The 18,933-nt window shown below is 40.0% G+C and overlaps 1 protein-coding gene across 1 annotated transcript in view; it reads left to right on the top strand.

Moving 5' to 3' along the window:
• The window catches only part of DNAH5 (dynein axonemal heavy chain 5), a 273,433-nt gene that overhangs the window by 202,198 nt on the left and 52,302 nt on the right, over positions 1 to 18,933 (top strand). Inside the window, exons 56-60 of the mRNA XM_046001046.1 lie at positions 6,657 to 6,888; positions 8,019 to 8,133; positions 8,397 to 8,573; positions 12,242 to 12,445; positions 18,152 to 18,331. Of these exons, the coding sequence (XP_045857002.1) occupies positions 6,657 to 6,888; positions 8,019 to 8,133; positions 8,397 to 8,573; positions 12,242 to 12,445; positions 18,152 to 18,331 (908 nt within the window). The remainder of the gene's footprint in view (positions 1 to 6,656; positions 6,889 to 8,018; positions 8,134 to 8,396; positions 8,574 to 12,241; positions 12,446 to 18,151; positions 18,332 to 18,933) is intronic.

Consider the following 18,933-nt stretch of genomic DNA (forward strand, 5'->3'; position numbering starts at 1 on the left):
TTTTTTTTTTTTTTTTTAGATTTTGTTTAGTTATGTGGAGCGGAGAGGGGAGAGAGAGAGTGTGTGAACATGCATGGGAGCAGGGAGTGGGGCAGAGACAGAGGGAGAGGGAGGGAGAATTTCGAGCAGACTCCATGCTGAACACAGAGCCCCACGCAGGGCTTGATCCCACAACTGTGAGATCATGACCTGAGCCAAAATCAGGAGTTGGATGCTTAACCAACTGAGTCACCTGGGGCCCACCTACTTTTTTTTTTTTTTTTTTAAGATTTATTTATTTATTTGAGAGAGGGTGGGGAGGAGCAGAAGGAGAGGGAGAGAGAAACTCAAGCAGACTCTGCGCTGAGTGGGGAGCCGATGTAGGGCTCAGTCTCACCACCTTGAGATCACGACCGGAGCCAAAACCAAGTTGGATGCTTAACCGGCTGCACCACCCAGGCGCCCTCTATTTTTAAGTTTTTGAGGAACATCCACACTGTTTTCCACATGGCTCCACCAGTTTGCATTCCCAATAGTGTACCTGGGTTCCCTTTTCCCCACACTCTTGCCAATGCTTGTTATCTTTGGAGGTTTTTGTTAACATTCATCCTGACTGGTATGAGGTGATATCTCACTGTAATTTTGGGTTGCATCTTCCTGGTAACTATTGATGTTAAGCACTTTTTCATATATCTGTTGGCCATTTGTATGTCTTCTCTGGAAAAATCTCTTTTCAGTTCCTTTGCCCATTTTAATCAGGTTACCTATTTTTTGTTACTGAGTTGTAGGAGGTCTTTATTTTGCATATTAACCCTTTATCAGAGGTATGGTTTGCAAATATTTTCTCTCGTTCCATGAGTTACTGATTCATTTGTTCTTTCCTTTGCCATGCAGAAGATTTTTTTAGTTTGATGTAGTCCCATTTGTTTTTGTTTCTGTTACCTATGCTTTGGTGTCCTATCTAAAAGTCATTGCCAAGATTGATGTCAGGGAGTGTTTACCCGTTATGGTTTTTTTTCTAGGAGTTTTATGGCTTCAGGTCGTTAACTGATTTTGAGTTGACTTTTGTATATGGTGTTGGACAAGAGCCCAATTTCATTCTTTTGTCTATAGATACCCAGTTTGCCCACCACCATTTATTAAAGAGACTTTCCTTTCCCCATTGTGTGTATTCTTGGCAGCCTTGTTAAAAATCAGTTGCCCACATATATATGGGTTTATTTCTGTCTTCTGTTCCATTTTCTATAGGTCTATTTTTAATGCCAATATCATACTGTTTTGATTAGTGGAAAATTGTAAGATATTTTGAAGTCAGAAAATGTGATGCCTCCCCCTTTGTTCTTGCTCAAAATTGCTTTGGCTATTTGGGCTTTTCTGTTGTTCTATATGAATTTTAGGATTGTTTTCTATATTTCTGTAAAAAAGTCATTGGAATTTTGATAGGGATTGTACTGAATCTATAGATTGTTTTGGACAGTATGGATATTTAAAAAACAATAATTCTAAGTATGTGATATCTTTCCATATGTTTGTGTTTAATCTCTTTCATTAGTATTTTATAGTTCTAGTGTACAAGTCTTTCATCTTCTTTCATGGAGTTTTTTCCCATGTATTTTATTCTTTTTGATGTAATTCTAAACTAGATTGTTTTCTTAATTTCTTGTTTGGATTGTTGTTATTGTATAGAGTATTTTTTTCATTTAAAGATGCTAAGGGGGTTTCTGCGTGGCTCAGTCGGTCAAGAGTCTACCTTTGGCTCAGTTCATGATCCCAGGCAACTGGGCCTCCTGCTAAGCAGGGAGTCTGCTTCTCACTCTGCCTCTGCCCTGTCCCCATGTCTCCTCACTTGTGCTCTCTCACTCTCTCTCAAATAAATAAAATCTTAAAAAAATAAAGATGCTCAGAAAGCTAATCCTAGATTTTGTAGTATTTAATGACTAAAGTGCTATTGGAAAAAAATGTAGGGTTTTTATATATGTGAATTTAAATTAACTAAGTCTCTTGATGAAGCATTTAAAGAAAAATATGCTTTGTTTAATGTTGTAAAAGCATGTCTTTTCCACCACTTAATAATCTCCATTTTGGCAAATCTTTTTTTTTAAAGCTATATATGGAGTTGTTTTGAATTAATTATTTCTAAGTGTCTTATTATCTTCATTCTGGTGGTCCTGACTTGTTTTTCTTCTCCACCCCCCTTCTTTGGTCCTTCCTTGTTGACCTATTTTAGTCTTCATTTCTTTCTTTTTTTTTTTTTTAAGATTTTATTTATTTAGGGGCACCTGGGTGGCTCAGTGGGTTAAGCCGCTGCCTTCGGCTCGGGTCATGATCTCAGGTCCTGGGATCGAGTCCCGCATCAGGTTCTCTGCTCAGCGGGGAGCCTGCTTCCCCCCCCACCCACCACCTGCCTCTCTGTCTACTTGTGATCTCTCTCTGTCAAATAAATAAAATAAAGAAATCTTAAAAAAAAAAGATTTTATTTATTTATTTGACAGAGAGATCACAAGTAGATAGAGATGCAGGCAGAGAGAGCGTGTGTGTGTGTGGGGGGGGAGAAGCAGGCTCCCTGCTGAGCAGAGAACCCGATGTGGGGCTCTATCCCAGGATCCTGGGATCATGACCTGAGCCGAAGGCAGAGGCTTAACCCACTGAGCCACCCAGGCGCCCCATATTTTAGTCTTCATTTCTAAGCTGGTTTTGTCTTTTACTTTTTACTTCCTGAGTTCGATCAATTCTTTTTGCATTTCTTCTTGGTACATTATTTGATCAGTTTCTTTTTAATTTTGAATTTCTTTTTTTTAAAAGATTTTATTTGTCAGAGAGAGAGAGAGCATAAGCAGGAGGAGAGCATGCAGATGGAGAAGGAGGCTCCCTGCTGAGCAAGGAGCATGATGTGGGTCTCAATCCCAGGACTTTGGGATTATTACCTGAACCAAAGGCAGACTCTTAACCGTTTGAGCCACCCTGGCATCCCTAATTTTTGAATTTTTAATTTAAAGCAGTTTCTCCTCTTTCAGAGGCTTGTTTGAGGATATTGTCATCAATTTGTAGTGTTGTATTACAATTTAATTTGTTTTTGTTTTTGTTTTTTGAGACTGAAGGGCAGAGGTTTCTATCTGCTGAGGCATTTTGATTCTCCTTTTGTATTACATTTTTTATTAGGTTTTGTCTTTTAATTCCAGCATTGTTAAGATGATAGTCCTGTATTTCTTTTTTTTTAAATTTATTTGTTTATTTACAGCATAACAGTGTTCATTGTTTTGGCATCACACCCAGTGCTCCATGCAGTACGTGCCCTCCCTATTACCCACCACCTGGTTCCTCAACCTCCCCCCCACCCCCCTGCCCCTTCAAAACCCTCTGGTTGTTTTTCAGAGTCCATAGTCTCTCATGGTTCATCTCCCCTTCCAGTTTCCCTCAACTCCCTCTCCTCTCCATCTCCCCATGTCCTCCATGTTATTTGTTATTCTCCACAAATAAGTGAGACCATATGATACTTGACTCTCTCTGCTTGACTTATTTTGCTCAGCATAATCTCTTCCAGTCCCGTCCATGTTGCTACAAAAGTTGGGTATTCATCCTTTCTGATGGAGGCATAATACTCCATTGTGTATATGTACCACATCTTCCTTATCCTGTATTTCTTAATGATATTCTATGATTCTAATGTTACTACTAAATCCATGAACTTCATTTAGATTTCTCTAAGGTAGAGGCAATTTTTAATGTTCTTCTAGATTACATTTTAAACCTGTCCATTGTTATGAGAATAGGCCATCTTCACTTGAAAATGAAGTCTCAAGCAAAATCAGTAACACTTATATGGCATTTTTTTTTCAAGGTAGGCCATTTTAATTATGTAAATAAAATGGCCCTCTTTGACGATTATTACTTGATAAATGATATACAAGATTTTGGTCTTATGAGTTAGCCTTCCCTGCTTCTGCCCCTGCTGGCCACTAGCGAGAGAGCGTAAAAGAGGCAAGGACACCTAATATACCCCTCAAAAAGTAACACCAACCACAATAGTACCCGTGGTTTCCCAGAAAAATTAGCACATTTTATTTATGAAGCACAGTAGTCAATAAATGTTTTTGAACTTTTAGTTGGCTGCAACTAAACACGTTTCCTTAGACTACATAGTTTGGTTCTCTTTAAATTTCTCTTTGAATTTCTGCATCAAGGTGACGTGGACTTTGGAGTCCATCACTCTTGGGTTAGAATCGCACATCTGCCATCTGCAAATAAACTTCTCTAAGCCTCATTATTCTTATCTACAAGAGGTACATATTAAAATTCATCACTTAGGGATGTTGCAAGGATTAACTGATACGGTTCTGTGATTTAGGATTTGCCAGGATCAGACTTGCTTGCCCTCTGACTGTATCGGTTAAGATGTGTTTGGCTGTAAGAGAAAACCAGAGAAGTCATTGCTCAAACAAGTCCTTTTTTTTTTCTTTTTTTTTTTTTTGCCTCTCCCTTTTTCCTGCAACCAAGAGAATGCAGAGCTGTGCAGTCCAGGATGATGCCTTTGGGGGACCTCGCTCTCATCCTCGGGGTGTGGCTCTTACTCTTACAGGCACAAGGTGGCTGCCGCATCCCCAAGCACCATGTTTGTCAATGCCGTGTGAAGTTTGCCTTTTGTTTCAGGACAATGTTCTTCCTCAAGAGCTTTTGTCTGCATGTCATTGGCCTGAACTGAGTCACCTCTTCTTATAACAGAGTCCAGGGAATCGAAGGATTCTAGTTGGGCAGATTGTTACCCTGAGCAAAAAAGAGAGATTCCTTTAGTAGCAAAGGCAACCAATGTGCCTTTTTCACTTTGTGACTTTAGTTCTTCTAATCTAAATGAAGTAGAAATCTGAGGACACCAACATTCAGTGATGGAGCCCAGCATTCTCTTCTCTATGCCACTCATCCCCTACTTCATTCCCATCAGGTGATATGAACATATATGACCAAATACAACCCACACCAACCTCAAGCATCAGTCTGAAGGTGGGCCCCCAAAACTGGCATTGCTGCTTTGGTAATTGGATAATGAAGATGACCTTGGAAGGGTTTTCCGAGGCCTCTTGCTTGAGTCTTAGCAGGTGTAGGCCACTCTAAATGAAAGTCTGAAAGTCTGAATTCTGATTCTTTTTGTAACCTTTCTTGCACCAGAGATTGGGGTCTTTGGAAAAACATACTTTGAATCCACACCATTTTTATTCTCTTTGACTGTTTGGAGAGATAAAAAGAATACTTGCTATATAAAGAAATAAGTTAGCATTCATGATATCCTCTGTTCACATAAAAAGGAAAGAAATCATTACATGGTAAATACAAGGGAGATTTCAGAAAGTGGGAACTTCGCTGAGGATACAGCATAATGCAAGTAGCGCACTTAATACCATGTGTAGTACATGGTGAATATTGCATCTGTTGGACTGAATACCTATAAAAACGTCATCATAAGCAAGGATTTTTCCGATGTTTCCAGTGCCTAGACTTAAACTTCCTGGAATTTAAAATATTCTTTGTAGAGGTTGCCTAACTCATGAGAAAATATGACTTCTGAGTCTTGATTTATTGCCTTTCACTGTATATGGTAAACTATGTTTATAACCAAGCTGGTAGAGGGTACCCATTATTTACATAGATGTAAATACTGCTCCACAATGACTGCATTAATAAATTAATTTAGCGAGTGATTACTGATCATTTTTTATATCTTTGCCAACTCTCACCTGATAGGTTTACTTGATTCCTTCTCTTTCCTTCCCTTTTTATTGGTCATCGTTCTATCTGCAACCCTTATGTACATTATTTAATACTCTAAGTACTTTTCAAGCAAATCCATAGGCAAATTTTTCCAAGCTATGTCAAGATGGTTATAATAATTCTTAACTGCATCATGCGTAACTTTCGTCAGTTCTTTAGGGTTGAGACCACGCTTCATACTATAGTCTCACTTCGTGGCCCATCACGGGGTGAAAGGGCAGCAGATGCCGATGTGTACGTGGTGATTGATGAGCTCTGACTTTATGGCCTATTCCTATAATAGGAAATGCCGCCTTAGGATTGGTCCCATGATTGGTGCTGCTGGGAAGATAAAGGTCTCCAACAGGAGGTTTTTACCCAAACAATTTTAAAGGGCACTGTAAATTAGAATTGACTGCAAGTGGCTAGCTGCCACTTTTGAGAACAAGATGGCCCAGGCATATAAAAATTTAGTGACAAACATTCCACATACCAAATGCAGTCACGGCCTGGGGGAATTAAGGGTATGACAGGTTCTGCATTTAAAAATAAATGTGTTTGTTAAATATGAGTACCAGGTGGGCACTGATTTCTGAGTTATTTGTACCCCTTGGCCCTTCTGTATAGAACAGCATAGAATAGTTTGGCTACTGGGCAGAACCCGCAGCCAGGCAGAAGAGACCTCTTTGCATATGTACCAGAAAACAAAGACTGATGGCAGGCTTGAGTGCTGTGATAGTTTGTATATGAAAGGGAAAATAAAATTGTTGAAGTCCTAGGCCTGGGGCCAAAAATGTCAACAGATACCTACCTAGCTGGAGCTAATAAAATGGTCTGCAGTCCTGAGAAATGTCAGAATCTTTCAAACATAATTAGTTAACTCTTAAAAGGGTGATTCACATTCATATTTCACACGCTGCCATCATTATTCTTTCTAGTGTCTGAACACTTCCTGTCCTCCTATGACATTGACTGCGGTCCAGAAACCAAGAAGGAAGTGGTCCAGTGCATGGGCTCCTTCCAGGATGGGGTAGCTGAGAAGTGTGTTGACTATTTCCAGAGATTCCGACGCTCTACTCACGTGACTCCCAAATCGTACCTCTCCTTTATTCAGGGATATAAGTGCACATACAGAGAGAAGCGTGTGGAAGTGCAGACTCTGGCCAATAGGTAAGTGTGAATTCAGGTCAGATACAACGTGATTTTACAACAGTGCCTCTCGACGGGGGGCACATTTGTTCCTAGTGAGCGTTTTGCAATGACTAGAAGCATTTGTGTTTGTTACAGCTTAGGCGGTAGGGGCTGGGAAGGTGTGCTACTGGCGTCAAATGAGGGGAGGACAGGGATGTTGCTGAACATCCTATGGTACATGGGATAGCCCTCCACAGCAGAGAATCGGCCAGCCCCAAATGCCAGTTGTGCTGAGGCTGAGACACCCGCTCCTCAGGCCTATTCAAAGGATTATTCCGTGATTGCTAGGAGCTTTATTCTTGCCCGGTGTTTATGTGGCCTACCATTTTTTATAATACTGAGTGACATATGGTAGCGATGCTTCCTGCCTCCCTCCTCTCATCCTTCTCTTCCCGTCCTTTCTGGTGTCTGGCTGATGCTGATGTCCACTGCATATTCACCACACTGAATACCCTACTTCACCGAAGCCTGTTCCAGGTTTCACTGTTCTGCCTGCTTTTTTCTGAACACTTCTAGCTTCTTCTGTGTATGGCCAGGACCAGTCGGCTGCTCCATAAGGCACCCTGGATGGAAGATTGGACTAGCTGACTCTGAGTGCTCTGGTCTTTGAGGGACCATTATCTCAGGTCCAGACCGTGAGCGGTCCCTTCACAGGCTTGTTCCAATGACTTCAGACTGGTTTCTTCCTTGATCCCAAATCTTTCTTCTTTTAATTTAATTTGTCTTTTTTAAAAAAATATATATATAAATTATTTATTTTCCTTCTTCTGTGGTAGGGCTTCAAGCATTTGAAGTCTATTGCCATTTAATTAAACTTCATTAAGCATGTATCCTTCATGATACAGCTTCTGGACCCATTCTTCATGTTCTGCAGGGTTGTAATGAGTTCATGCTCCCATACGCGGTCTATGAAAAAACATACACATGGGCTCAGTCCAGCATCAACCCTGGGTGCATATTCTTTTTGTCAAGCCCTCTGGGATTTGTTATTTGCACATACCTCATTCTTCAAATATGACCATTACTCTCCATATTAATGGATCAGTGCTTGGAAAATGTGGCCAAATATCACACATTTTAACATGGCTTGCTTGGCTGTTTAATCCTAGAATGAATACTGGATTGGAAAAGCTAAAAGAAGCCTCAGAGTCTGTTGCAGCCCTGAGCAAAGAACTGGAAGTGAAAGAAAAGGAGCTCCAAGTGGCCAATGAGAAAGCTGACATGGTGCGTGGGCCCTCCTGCTTCGACCGTACTGCAAGGTGTATTACCGGGTTTACATTCCTGGTAATAAATATTAACAATGTACACATCTTCACTACATTGTATCCATGAAAGGATACATTATTTCCAATAGAACACAGTACTCTTCATTTTCCATGAAATCCCCTAGAAGTGGGCAAAACCAACAGATCAAGGGAAAATGTACATTTTCAGCTTGACGAGGTATGTTTGACAAGATTTTCTTGTTTTGTTCTATATTGAATTAGGTCTTAAAAGAAGTGACAATGAAGGCGCAGGCTGCCGAAAAGGTCAAGGCTGAGGTACAGAAGGTGAAGGACAAAGCCCAGGCCATTGTGGACGGCATCTCTAAAGATAAGGCCATTGCCGAAGAGAAACTGGAAGCGGCAAAACCAGCTTTAGAAGAAGCAGAAGCAGCCTTGCAGGTAAATCTGCGCCATGTGGCAGATGTCACGTGTAGTGCCTGGGACGAGGGACGAGGGCAAAGAAAAGATGTGTAACAGCAAGGAAATGCTTGACTGCTTCAGACCCACTGAAACCATTCCAAGCAGTGTTTTCTGCAGGGAGGTGTTATTAGCCCCTTAGAGATTTTTCACTTGCTGCTTCCCATTTCATTTTCTTCACTCATGAATGCTGGGCAGCGTCCTATGTTGACGGTCAGGAGTCCCAGGTTCTCATTTCCACCCTGTCGACAATAAGCCACGTGGCATCGGGAACGTCCCATGAAATTTCTAAGATAACGTTTCCCTCCTCATTCATTGAGGTCACTGGAGCAGGTCTGTGAGATGCAGTGTGTCCTGTGTTTATCTGTGAATTACCCAAATGCAGAACCGCTGACGTCGGGCAGCTCGTGAATGGTGGGTTTTGAATGGCCTCTGACAATTCTTCAGTGCAGTTGTGCGGCAAGAACAGAAATGGGGAAATTAGAGAAGGTTGGATTCTGAGAAAATATGATGAGTTTGGTGAAATGGGCCAAACTTAAGGGGCTGGTTGAGTGTTGAAGACTCACTGTAAGATTTCTTGGGACTCAATTTAAGATTGCTTTTACTTCAATCTTAATCCTCTGTGGCCCTCTGTTCCAGGAGACAGCTGGAGAGATGAAGCCTGCTGCTCTGTCCACTGCTAATTCAGGTTCTAGAACCTCAACTGAGCGTCCCTCATTACTTGATAATGCAATTTTTTAACCCCTTCCTGATATCACTGCCTGAAACTTCTCAGTCTTTTTGACCCAAGTTGAGTCTTTAAGTTTCCTGAGTAATAGACAAATAGGAATTTCTGCTCTTTTGAGACAGTGAAGATAGCCTTCTCCTGTATCTCTCCAACTTTCCACACTACTCTTACCGGGGTACATCTTCACTTATTGATCCTCTGTCCTTGTGCTGTCTAAACTGGGCTTCTTGATCCCCGGAGCTCTGGGGGGTCTGCAGGAGGTTGGGGTCCTCCTCATCTCCCCCGACCCGTTTTTAAGACAAATTTATCGGCACACGATTGGTGTGTAAGAAGCCGGGCATGTGTATACACCTCGGGGAGTGTGGGAATAAGTGTGTACCTGTGAAACCATCCCCACTTTCAAATCCACTGACATGTCCACTACTTCTCAAAGTTTCCCTCTGCTCCCTTTAATGTTGCTATTATTTTATATGCTAAAGACATTTAGCATAATATCTAAAATCTACCCTCCTCACAAATTTGAAATATTTAATACAGTATGAACCACAGGTACTGTGCTCTGTAGTAGATATCCAGAACTTTTTTATTTTGAATAACTGAGAATCTGTACCCTTTGACCATCAGCTTCCCTTTTCCTCTTCCCACTAGGCCCTGACCACTGCCATTCTACTCTCTTCTTCTATTCTTTTGTTCTATAAAATCTTGACTATTTTATATTTCATATAAATGGGATCATACAGTATTTGTTTTTCTGTATTTAGTTTAACTTACTTGGCAAAATGGCCCCTAGGTCTATCCTTGTCTCAAATGGCAGGGTTTTCTTTTCTTTCTTTCTTTTTTTTTTTTTAAGCCTGAATATATTCCATTGGACACAGGCACTCACACACACACACGTGTACATACACACGCACACACACACTGTGCATATATATGTGTCTCACATTTCTTTATCCACTCACCCACCGGTGGACCCTTAGCTTACTTATAGGTCTTGGCTATTATAAATAATGTTGCAGTGAACATGGGAGTGCAGATATCTCTTCAAGATCCTGATGCCCCTACATTCCACTTTTGGGGACATCTTGGCTTTAGACTGAGAGTCTCTGATCAACAGAGAGAATATATTGATAGTGTAAAGAAATCTCCATACCTAATGGCATCATAGAAACAGATCATATGGCCTCTTAGATCATGCTTAAAGGTAGACATTTTCCCAGGATTTTAAAAAACCTTGTCATCCTTTTGATATTGTAAAATATTTTCCTTTATCCTCCTAAGTTCATATTCTCGACCACTAAGATATTCTGCATTATATAATTAATTTTCAATGCTGAAATGGGTGGAAACAGGGGTGACATGATGAAGTATTGGAGAGATTTTTAACAATTTCCTTTATTGATTCTGCCTCCATTTTATTGCTTTTTTGTGAGCTTTTGAAATTCTAAAATGTAGTACTACCGACATATTCTAAGAAGTTCCAGACCCAGTCAAACTAACTTTTTGGCATCAGGTCATATAAATCTGTACAACAAATAAGGTAATAGCCAAGATTGTTTCTTATCCTATCTCAAAGCTAATCTGACTCCATGCAATCACACAAAATACCTCCAGATGTTAAATAACTATTATATTGCAAGGATATCTAGGAAATTCTGTGGCAAGCATATTGCTTTGCCTGCAGAGTAAAAGCAGAGTCCAATACTTAGCTGAAATAGGTTGGACTTTAGATATACCTTTTCCTCCAGCTCCTTTTACCTTGGCGCCTAACATAATTGAGCCCAATTCTGTTTGAGAAGGCTCCCTTTTAAAGCGAAAGTAAAATAAGCATGTCCAGCTCTTACAGCTCATACAACGCTTATTCGACCCTACTTTCCCCACTGGCTGCTGTATGTCTCTCCTTTCTTTTCTGGGCACACATCTCCTGTCAAGATCTACCTGCCATTGCCAGCTCTTCAACACAAATTCTCCTTCACTTCCAGTCATCTTGTGTTCACAAAGACTAATCCTGAAGCAAACATTTTCAAAGTAGTTACATTTCTAATTAACAAGTTCAGTGGTTTTCATCTTCATTTTTTTTTCTTAATCCTCAGAGAAAAGATTAGTAGCTTTGATAAGAAGGTCATTGGTCACCTTCATTTGATGGGGGGTTAGACACACGCAAATAAGATCTGGAAGGAATGAGTGTACACTATTTATTCTAGAAATAAGACTATATCAGATTCTCATAGTTTATATTTTTCCAATACTTATTCCATAAAGAGACTAAGAGATAGAGCAGTGATTAACAATCACAATCATTCTATGTGACTATTAAATAATTTATTCTTTTAGAATCTCCATACTAGAAGTGGGACAGGACTTTTCTGACTTAGTGAAATCCGTATTGCTTCAGTTCCATAAGTTAAAGGTCATTTCCCAGCTCTGAAACCTCTAATTATTCAATCTGTCAGCCCTGGGGCTACCTGCGAGGGTTAGTCCACCGTGACAAGTCTGGGTTGCTAAAGAGAGAGGCAGATTCTTGACCTACATAACTAATGAGTAAAAAGCACTGCACCAGCCTTGAGTTTTCCTGGTTGAGAATTCCTCATAGCTCCTTAAGTGCTGAGTATTCTTTTTCTTTCAGATTATACTCATTTTTTTCTGACACAAAGTGGGCTGTATAATTTTAGAGAAGTCACAGCTCCTTAGCTGCTCACCGACATTTCCCTCACTGTCTCTCCTCTTGCTGCCAGTTTGAATTGTAAAAGTTTGAACTTTTGGGGACATGGCGTTTCTTGGGGTTTAACTATGCATTTAAGCTTTATGACTTGGCATCTAACTCAAAAAATGCTTGCTTTCCTCTGCCCAAGTAGCATTTAAAGATGAAAAGTTGGTCCACATTGTCTTATCTGAGGTGGGATGATGACCTCCTGTCATCCCGCAGACCATCAAGCCTTCAGACATCGCCACTGTCCGCACGTTGGGCCGACCCCCTCACCTCATCATGAGGATCATGGACTGTGTGCTGCTCCTGTTTCAAAGGAAAGTCAATGCAGTGAAAATTGACCTGGAAAAAAGCTGTACAATTCCATCGTGGCAGGAATCTTTAAAACTCATGACTGCAGGAAACTTCTTACAGAACTTACAGGTTGGTAGTTCAGTAACGATGGGTTGAGTGAGAAGGGACTGAGACTTCATTAGAGTGTCTGAGTCCTTTAGTAAAACAAATTTCAGAAAAAATTTCACAGATTTTTACTTTTTCTAAAAAAATTTACATATTTTTACTTACTCAGTTTTTTGCTATCTTTCTTGAGGTATAATGACATATAAAAGTTTACTCTAGTGGGGTACCTGGGTGGCTCAGTGGTTTAAGCCTCTGCCTTCGGCTCAGGTCATGATCTCAGGGTCCTGGGATCGAGCCCCGCATCAGGCTCTCTGCTCAGTGAGGAGCCTGTTTCTCCCTCTCTCTCTCTGCCTGCCTCTCTGCCTAATTGTGACCTCTCTCTCTGTCAAATAAATAAATAAAATATTAAAAAAAAAGTTTACTATAGTGATCTAGTAACTTATTTTACAAATATATAAAACAAAGTTTCCAAACTTACATACATAAAGTTTCCCTGCGTGTCTCCTAGCCACCTCTGCCGTCCACACTGTTAATCCCCAGTCCTTATCTTTGGTACAGCCACTGGGTTGGCATTAGTGATTGGCTACCTTCAAAATTCTCTTAAAGAGTTTGAGAGAGAATATAGATTTATATAACATGTATAAAAGTTTTCTGAATGGCAGGATTTCCTGGGTGGCTCAGTTGGTTAAGTGTCGGACTCCGGATTTCGGTTCAGGTCATGATCTGAGGGTTGTGGAGCCTGCTTGGGACTCTCTCTCCTTCTTCCTCTGCCCCTCCCTCAACACCCCTGCTCACTCATGTGCTCTCTCTCTCTCTCAAAAAAAAAGGGGGGGGGAAATTCTCTATATTAAGGTGTACAACTTGATGTTTAGAGATTTGTATTTATGGTGAAATCATTGCCACAGTCAAGCTAAGGTTTCCATGACCTCATGGTCGCCATTTTCTTATTTTGTGGTGAGAACACTTAGAAAATTTGGAGTATGCAATGTTGTTAACTGTATTCATATTGCCATGCATGAGGTCTCCAGGACTTACTCTTCTTGTAACTTGATACTTTCTAACCCCTTGACCAACATCTTCCCATTTTCTCTTCCCTCACCATTGGCAACCACCATTCTACTCCCTGCCTCGAGGAGTTTGACTATTTTAGATTCTACATATAAGTGAGACATTGTAGGATTTGTCTTTCTGTGTCTCTATTACTTTGTTTTGCATAATGTCCTCCACAAATGGCAGGATTTCCTTCTTTTTCAAGCCTGAATAATATTCTACATACATATATTGAACACATAATTAAGTATTTTTTCAGAATAGAATTTTCTCTTTCAAAACCAAGACTTTAAAGCTTTAAAAACAAGCATTAGAGCCTTGCTTGACAGATTTTAGACATATTAAAGCATCATCAGTGATATATTTCAATAAAAAGTTTAAAAAATCATATTAAGGGGTGTCTGGGTGGCTCAGTTAGTTAAGTGACTGACTCTAGCTCGGGTCATGATTCTAGAGTCCCGGGATCGAGTCCTACATTGGGCTCCCTGCTCTGCAGGGAATCTGCTTCTCCTGCTGACCTCTCTCCTCTCATGCTCTCTTTTTCTCTCATCCTCTCTCTCTCTCTCTCTCTCAAGTAAATAAAATCTTTAAAAAAAAATCATATTAAGAAAGCAATGCATATGTGCATATATTATATGCATATGAATACAAATGTATGCATATTTATATGTTGCAAGTCTCAATAGTGATTTTTTTGGGGGTAATTTGTAAGTTTTTAATTTTAATGTAGAATTTACATATGATAAAATGTACATATTTTAAGTAAATAGATTAATAAATATTTACATATGTTTATACCTGTTAATGAGCCCTGAAATCAAGATTTGTATTTCCAGGCCCCAGAAATCTCTCTTCTGTCCCAAGCCAGTCAGTAACTTTCCCTAAGATAACCATTATTCTGATCTTTATCCTGATAATTAATTTTGTTCATTTTGAAATTTATAGATATGAAATCATGTCATGTGACCTATTTTGTTTTGATCCCTTTTATTCAACAAGTCTTTGAGATTCATTCTTATTTTGCAAGGATAGTATTTCATTCTTTTTTCATTGCTGTATGGCTGTTCAGTATCCAGAGCGGTAGTATGTGGTAATTATTTAAAACAATTGTTTCTCGGGGGAGAAAAAAGAAAAAAAAAGAGTAAGAAGTCTGATTCGTAGTGTTTGCTAATTTCCATGGTGTAAATATGCCCACAATGGCCAATTTCAAACTACCAAAATGATCTTGTTGAATGGAGAGCTGGGGAGAGGTACATAGTAGAATAGTAGCAATGTACCCCCATATACGTATGATAGATATAAATGACCTGAAAACATAGGGAGTAAAATGCAATAAAATGATAGACAGTGATTACTTTGACTATGCATTTGAAAATGCATTTTATTTTAAATGAAATTTGTTTAAGTGTAAGTATATATAATATATTTTTAATAACTGTTCTATTTAACATGCAGTTTATAAAATTCCTGAGAATTTAGGAATGATTCCTCATGAGTTTGTATGAACCAGCACAGTGTGAAATGCTATCATATGTTTTAGTTTATTTGTCCATTGTACTGTTGATGCGTTTCTGCGTTGTTACTGGTTTGGGGCTATTATAAATAAAGCTACTATGAATATTGGCCTATAGGTCATTCAGTGGGTGTATCTGCATTTCAGTTGGCTTTGTACTCAGGAATGGAATTTCTGGGTCTTAGGTTCTACATTCTTTAATTCTGTAAATTTTTTTGATTGAAGCATTGTTGACACAATGTTAACATGAATTTCAGGTGTACGAAATACTGATTGGACAACTCTGTACATTGTGGTATGCTCACCACACTGTAGCTACCATTTGTATACATTTAAGCAGCTTCATAGATAGTGCCAAAGAATTTTCAAAAGGAGCTGTGTCAGTTTATACATCTGTGAGCAGAGTTTAAGTTGTTCTATGCCTTTAAAAAAAATTTTTTTTTGTGTTAAATTCTATTTGGTTAACATATAGTATATTATTAGTTTCAGGGGAGAAGTCAATGCTTCATCAGTTTCACCCAACACCAGTCCTCATCACATCACGTGCCCTCCTTAATGTCCATCACCCAGTTCCCCATCCCCCTCTCCCCTTCAGCAACCATCAGTTGTTTCCTAGAGCTAAGACTCTCTTATGGTCTCTCTCCTTCTCTGTTTTCATCTTATTTTATTTTTCCTCCCCCTCCCCTATGTTCAGGTGTTTTGTTTCTTATAGTCCACATATAAGTGAAATCATATGATTTTTGTCTTTCTCTGATTGCTTAGCGTTTTACCTCCTAGTTCTACCCATATCATTTCAAATGGCAAGATTTCACTCTTTAAAAAAATTTTTTTTTTAAATTTTATTTATTTGAGAGAGAGTGAGCACAAACAGGGGAGAGGCAGAGGGAGAGACAAAGGGAGAAGCAGACTTTCCACTGATCAGGAAGCCTGATGTGGGGCTTGATCCCAGGCCCCTGGTGACATGAGCTGAAGGCAGATATTTACTGACTGAGCCACCCAGCTATCCCAAGATTTAGTTCTTTTCGATGGTTGAGTAATATTCCACTGTGTATATGTATACCACATCTTTATCCACTCATGTGTCAATGGACATTTGGACTCTTTCCATAGTTTGGCTATTATGGACATTGGGGCTATAAACATTGGGGTGCAGGTGCCCCTTCGAATCACTATGTTTGTATCCTTTGGATAAATACCTAGTCATGCAATTGAAGGGTCATAGGGTAGCTCTATTTTTAACTTTTTGAGGTACCTCCATACTGTTTTCCGGAGTGGATATACCAGTTTGCATTCCTACCAGTAGTGTAAGAGGGTTCCCCTTTCTCCACACCTTGCCAACCTACATCTGTGGTTTCCTGACTTGTTGATTTTAGGCTATTCTAAGTTGTTCTACATCTTAACTATTTTTTCTTTTTCTTTATTCTGATGGGTTTTTAGTAATGTCTTATTATTGTGCATTTAGTTTGCATTTCCCTGGGGAGTAATGACGTTCAGAATCTTTCATCAGTTCATGAGCCTTTTGGGAATTCTTCCATTAAGTGCCTGTTTAGGTCTCTTGTCCACTTAAATTTTTTATTAATGGGTAGAATTACTTTCTATAAAACATGAGTAACTTGCAAATACCTTGTTGTACTTTCTCCCTTAGTTGTTCATTCTGTTAAATGTGTCCTTTGATTCACAGACATTCTTATGTTTAACATAATCCAGTTTTTCACTGTTTTCCTTAATCGTGCTTTCTATGGTGTGTTCGGGAAATTTTTGCCTCTGAGGAAGAATAAATGGTTCTGTGTTTTCTTCTAGAAGTTTTATCTTTGATACTTGGATCTTGCCATAACTACCTGTGAATACCAAAGTCACTTCTATTTCCCAAGCAATGACCTTAGCACTGCCTTTCACTCAATTTTCAATGCCATATTGTCCAAGTGCCGTGTGACTGGGCCATCTCATGAGGTACCTTCCAGCAGCCGCGGTGGTGAGCAGCTTACAAACTGGTGGCCGTGCAGGCCTGCCCCAGATAATTAAAATATGGGGCTTTGGGATGTCAGTAGCACCAAGAAGGAATAACACGCTATTTGTATGGAGGGAAGGTTGCGATGAACTCTGACTGAGGGAGCTAGGTGACAGAGGAGACTTAAGAAGCTTTCACCGAAAAATGTCACAATGGAATTGGACTGCACAGAGGATACTGGCAGGTGACTCGAGGCTCCTGGGCTATGTACCTGGTGGCAGGGCCCCTGGTCTTGGAAGCTCCCTTGCCATTTGCCATCACTGCTGCCCTTCCATGGCTCCCAAATATTCTTCTGGCTCTTCTTCTGACTTCACTATTTCTCAAGTGTCATCAAAGAAACTTGTAGTGGAAGATGTCTGAATGAGAGTGTGGGTTGCACCCTACCTCACTGATGTTCTGTGAAAGCTTTTATGCAGGTGCTGCATTCCTGTCTACTTGGAGAAGATCTAGTCATCTTCTTTGAGAGGTGCAAATACCTCTTGAGAAAGGTCCAGGTTCGTTGGTTGGGCAGTTGTCTCTTGATGTAAGAAAGCATTCGTAATCCACTTCTGATACTGTTTTCAGTATTATCCCTTCAGAAGATACCAGTTCTCCCACATTCTGGATAATTTTATGATTAAAAATTAATTCAGTGCCCTCAAGACCTAATGTCCAGGTTGTTACTTTGTAATTCAGATGAGTTTAATAGAATCTCTCTTTGAATGTATTAAGCATTTAGTTGCTGCTAAATGCTAAATAGATTTTATCCTTAGGCAGAGTATACCTGACTGTATTTGTTTTCCATTATTGATTTTATGGGCTTACAATTCACCTATTTAGGATTAATGACATGAAAATGTTATTGCTTTGGAAATTTTAGCAACCATATTAGTATTCATCACCTAAATAATTTACTCTTTCCCTGGATCCCAGAACATTTACGGGGGGTTGGTATCTCTCGTTCACAGAAGCTAAAGTTTGCTCTGACTTCTTCGCTGTCACTGCTCGCTCTTGTTTTCACTCTCAGGACTTTGGCCCCATATCCTGAGATATCAACAGAATATGATGTCATTCATCCTTTCTTGGTTGTTCAATAATTGCAGTTGCATTGTAAGCATCGTGGGAATATGACTTCATGGAAATAAGTATTTTGACTTAATTTTACTCTTTTCTTTCATAGCAATTCCCCAAAGACACGATCAATGAAGAAGTAATAGAATTTCTGAATCCTTACTTTGAAATGACAGACTACAACATTGAAACTGCTAAGCGTGTGTGTGGGAACGTAGCTGGTCTCTGTTCCTGGACCAAAGCCATGGCTTCCTTCTTTTCTATCAACAGAGAAGTCTTGCCTCTGAAGGTGAGCCTCCTACATAGAACCACATGTTATGTGCCTGTGAGAGCCCTCGAGGTCAGCTGGTCTTGTCTTTCCATGTAGCACAGGAGCCTTTGGCCTCTGGTATGGTTGCATGCAAGTCCACGGGGAGAGCGAGTGACAGAAAGGCTGAGCACAGGATGTTTCTCTTCTCCGTAATAACCACTGCAGTCTGAGTTGTGCAAGCCTTTAAGCATGGACTCTCAACAAGGATGCCAAGTCCACTGTGGGCTGTGGATATTCTCCCTCCACAGTGTCAACTTGGAAAAAAGAGACACAGAAAACGATAGCATAGAATCCCCCGATAACATCCAAGATCTCCTGCCAGGGAATCTTATGACTAAGGCAGATCAGCACACGGCTGGTGGCTGGTCTTGGTGGTAAGGTATTACACAGTACTCCTGTTCTCCTTTTCCCCTCAGGAAGGACATTGAATGGCATCTGTTCTTTAATGTAATTGGAGAGTAGGACTGTTTCCCTTTGAGTAATTGCATTTCTAGACTTCATATGCACACCCGTGCCCTCCCCCCCACCATCAGTGACCGTCTTCAGCAGACAGAGAGGCAAATACTTGCTTTGAAAATGGA

The sequence above is a fragment of the Meles meles genome, chromosome 3, assembly GCF_922984935.1.
Source record: "Meles meles chromosome 3, mMelMel3.1 paternal haplotype, whole genome shotgun sequence".
NCBI classification, from domain to species: domain Eukaryota; kingdom Metazoa; phylum Chordata; class Mammalia; order Carnivora; family Mustelidae; genus Meles; species Meles meles.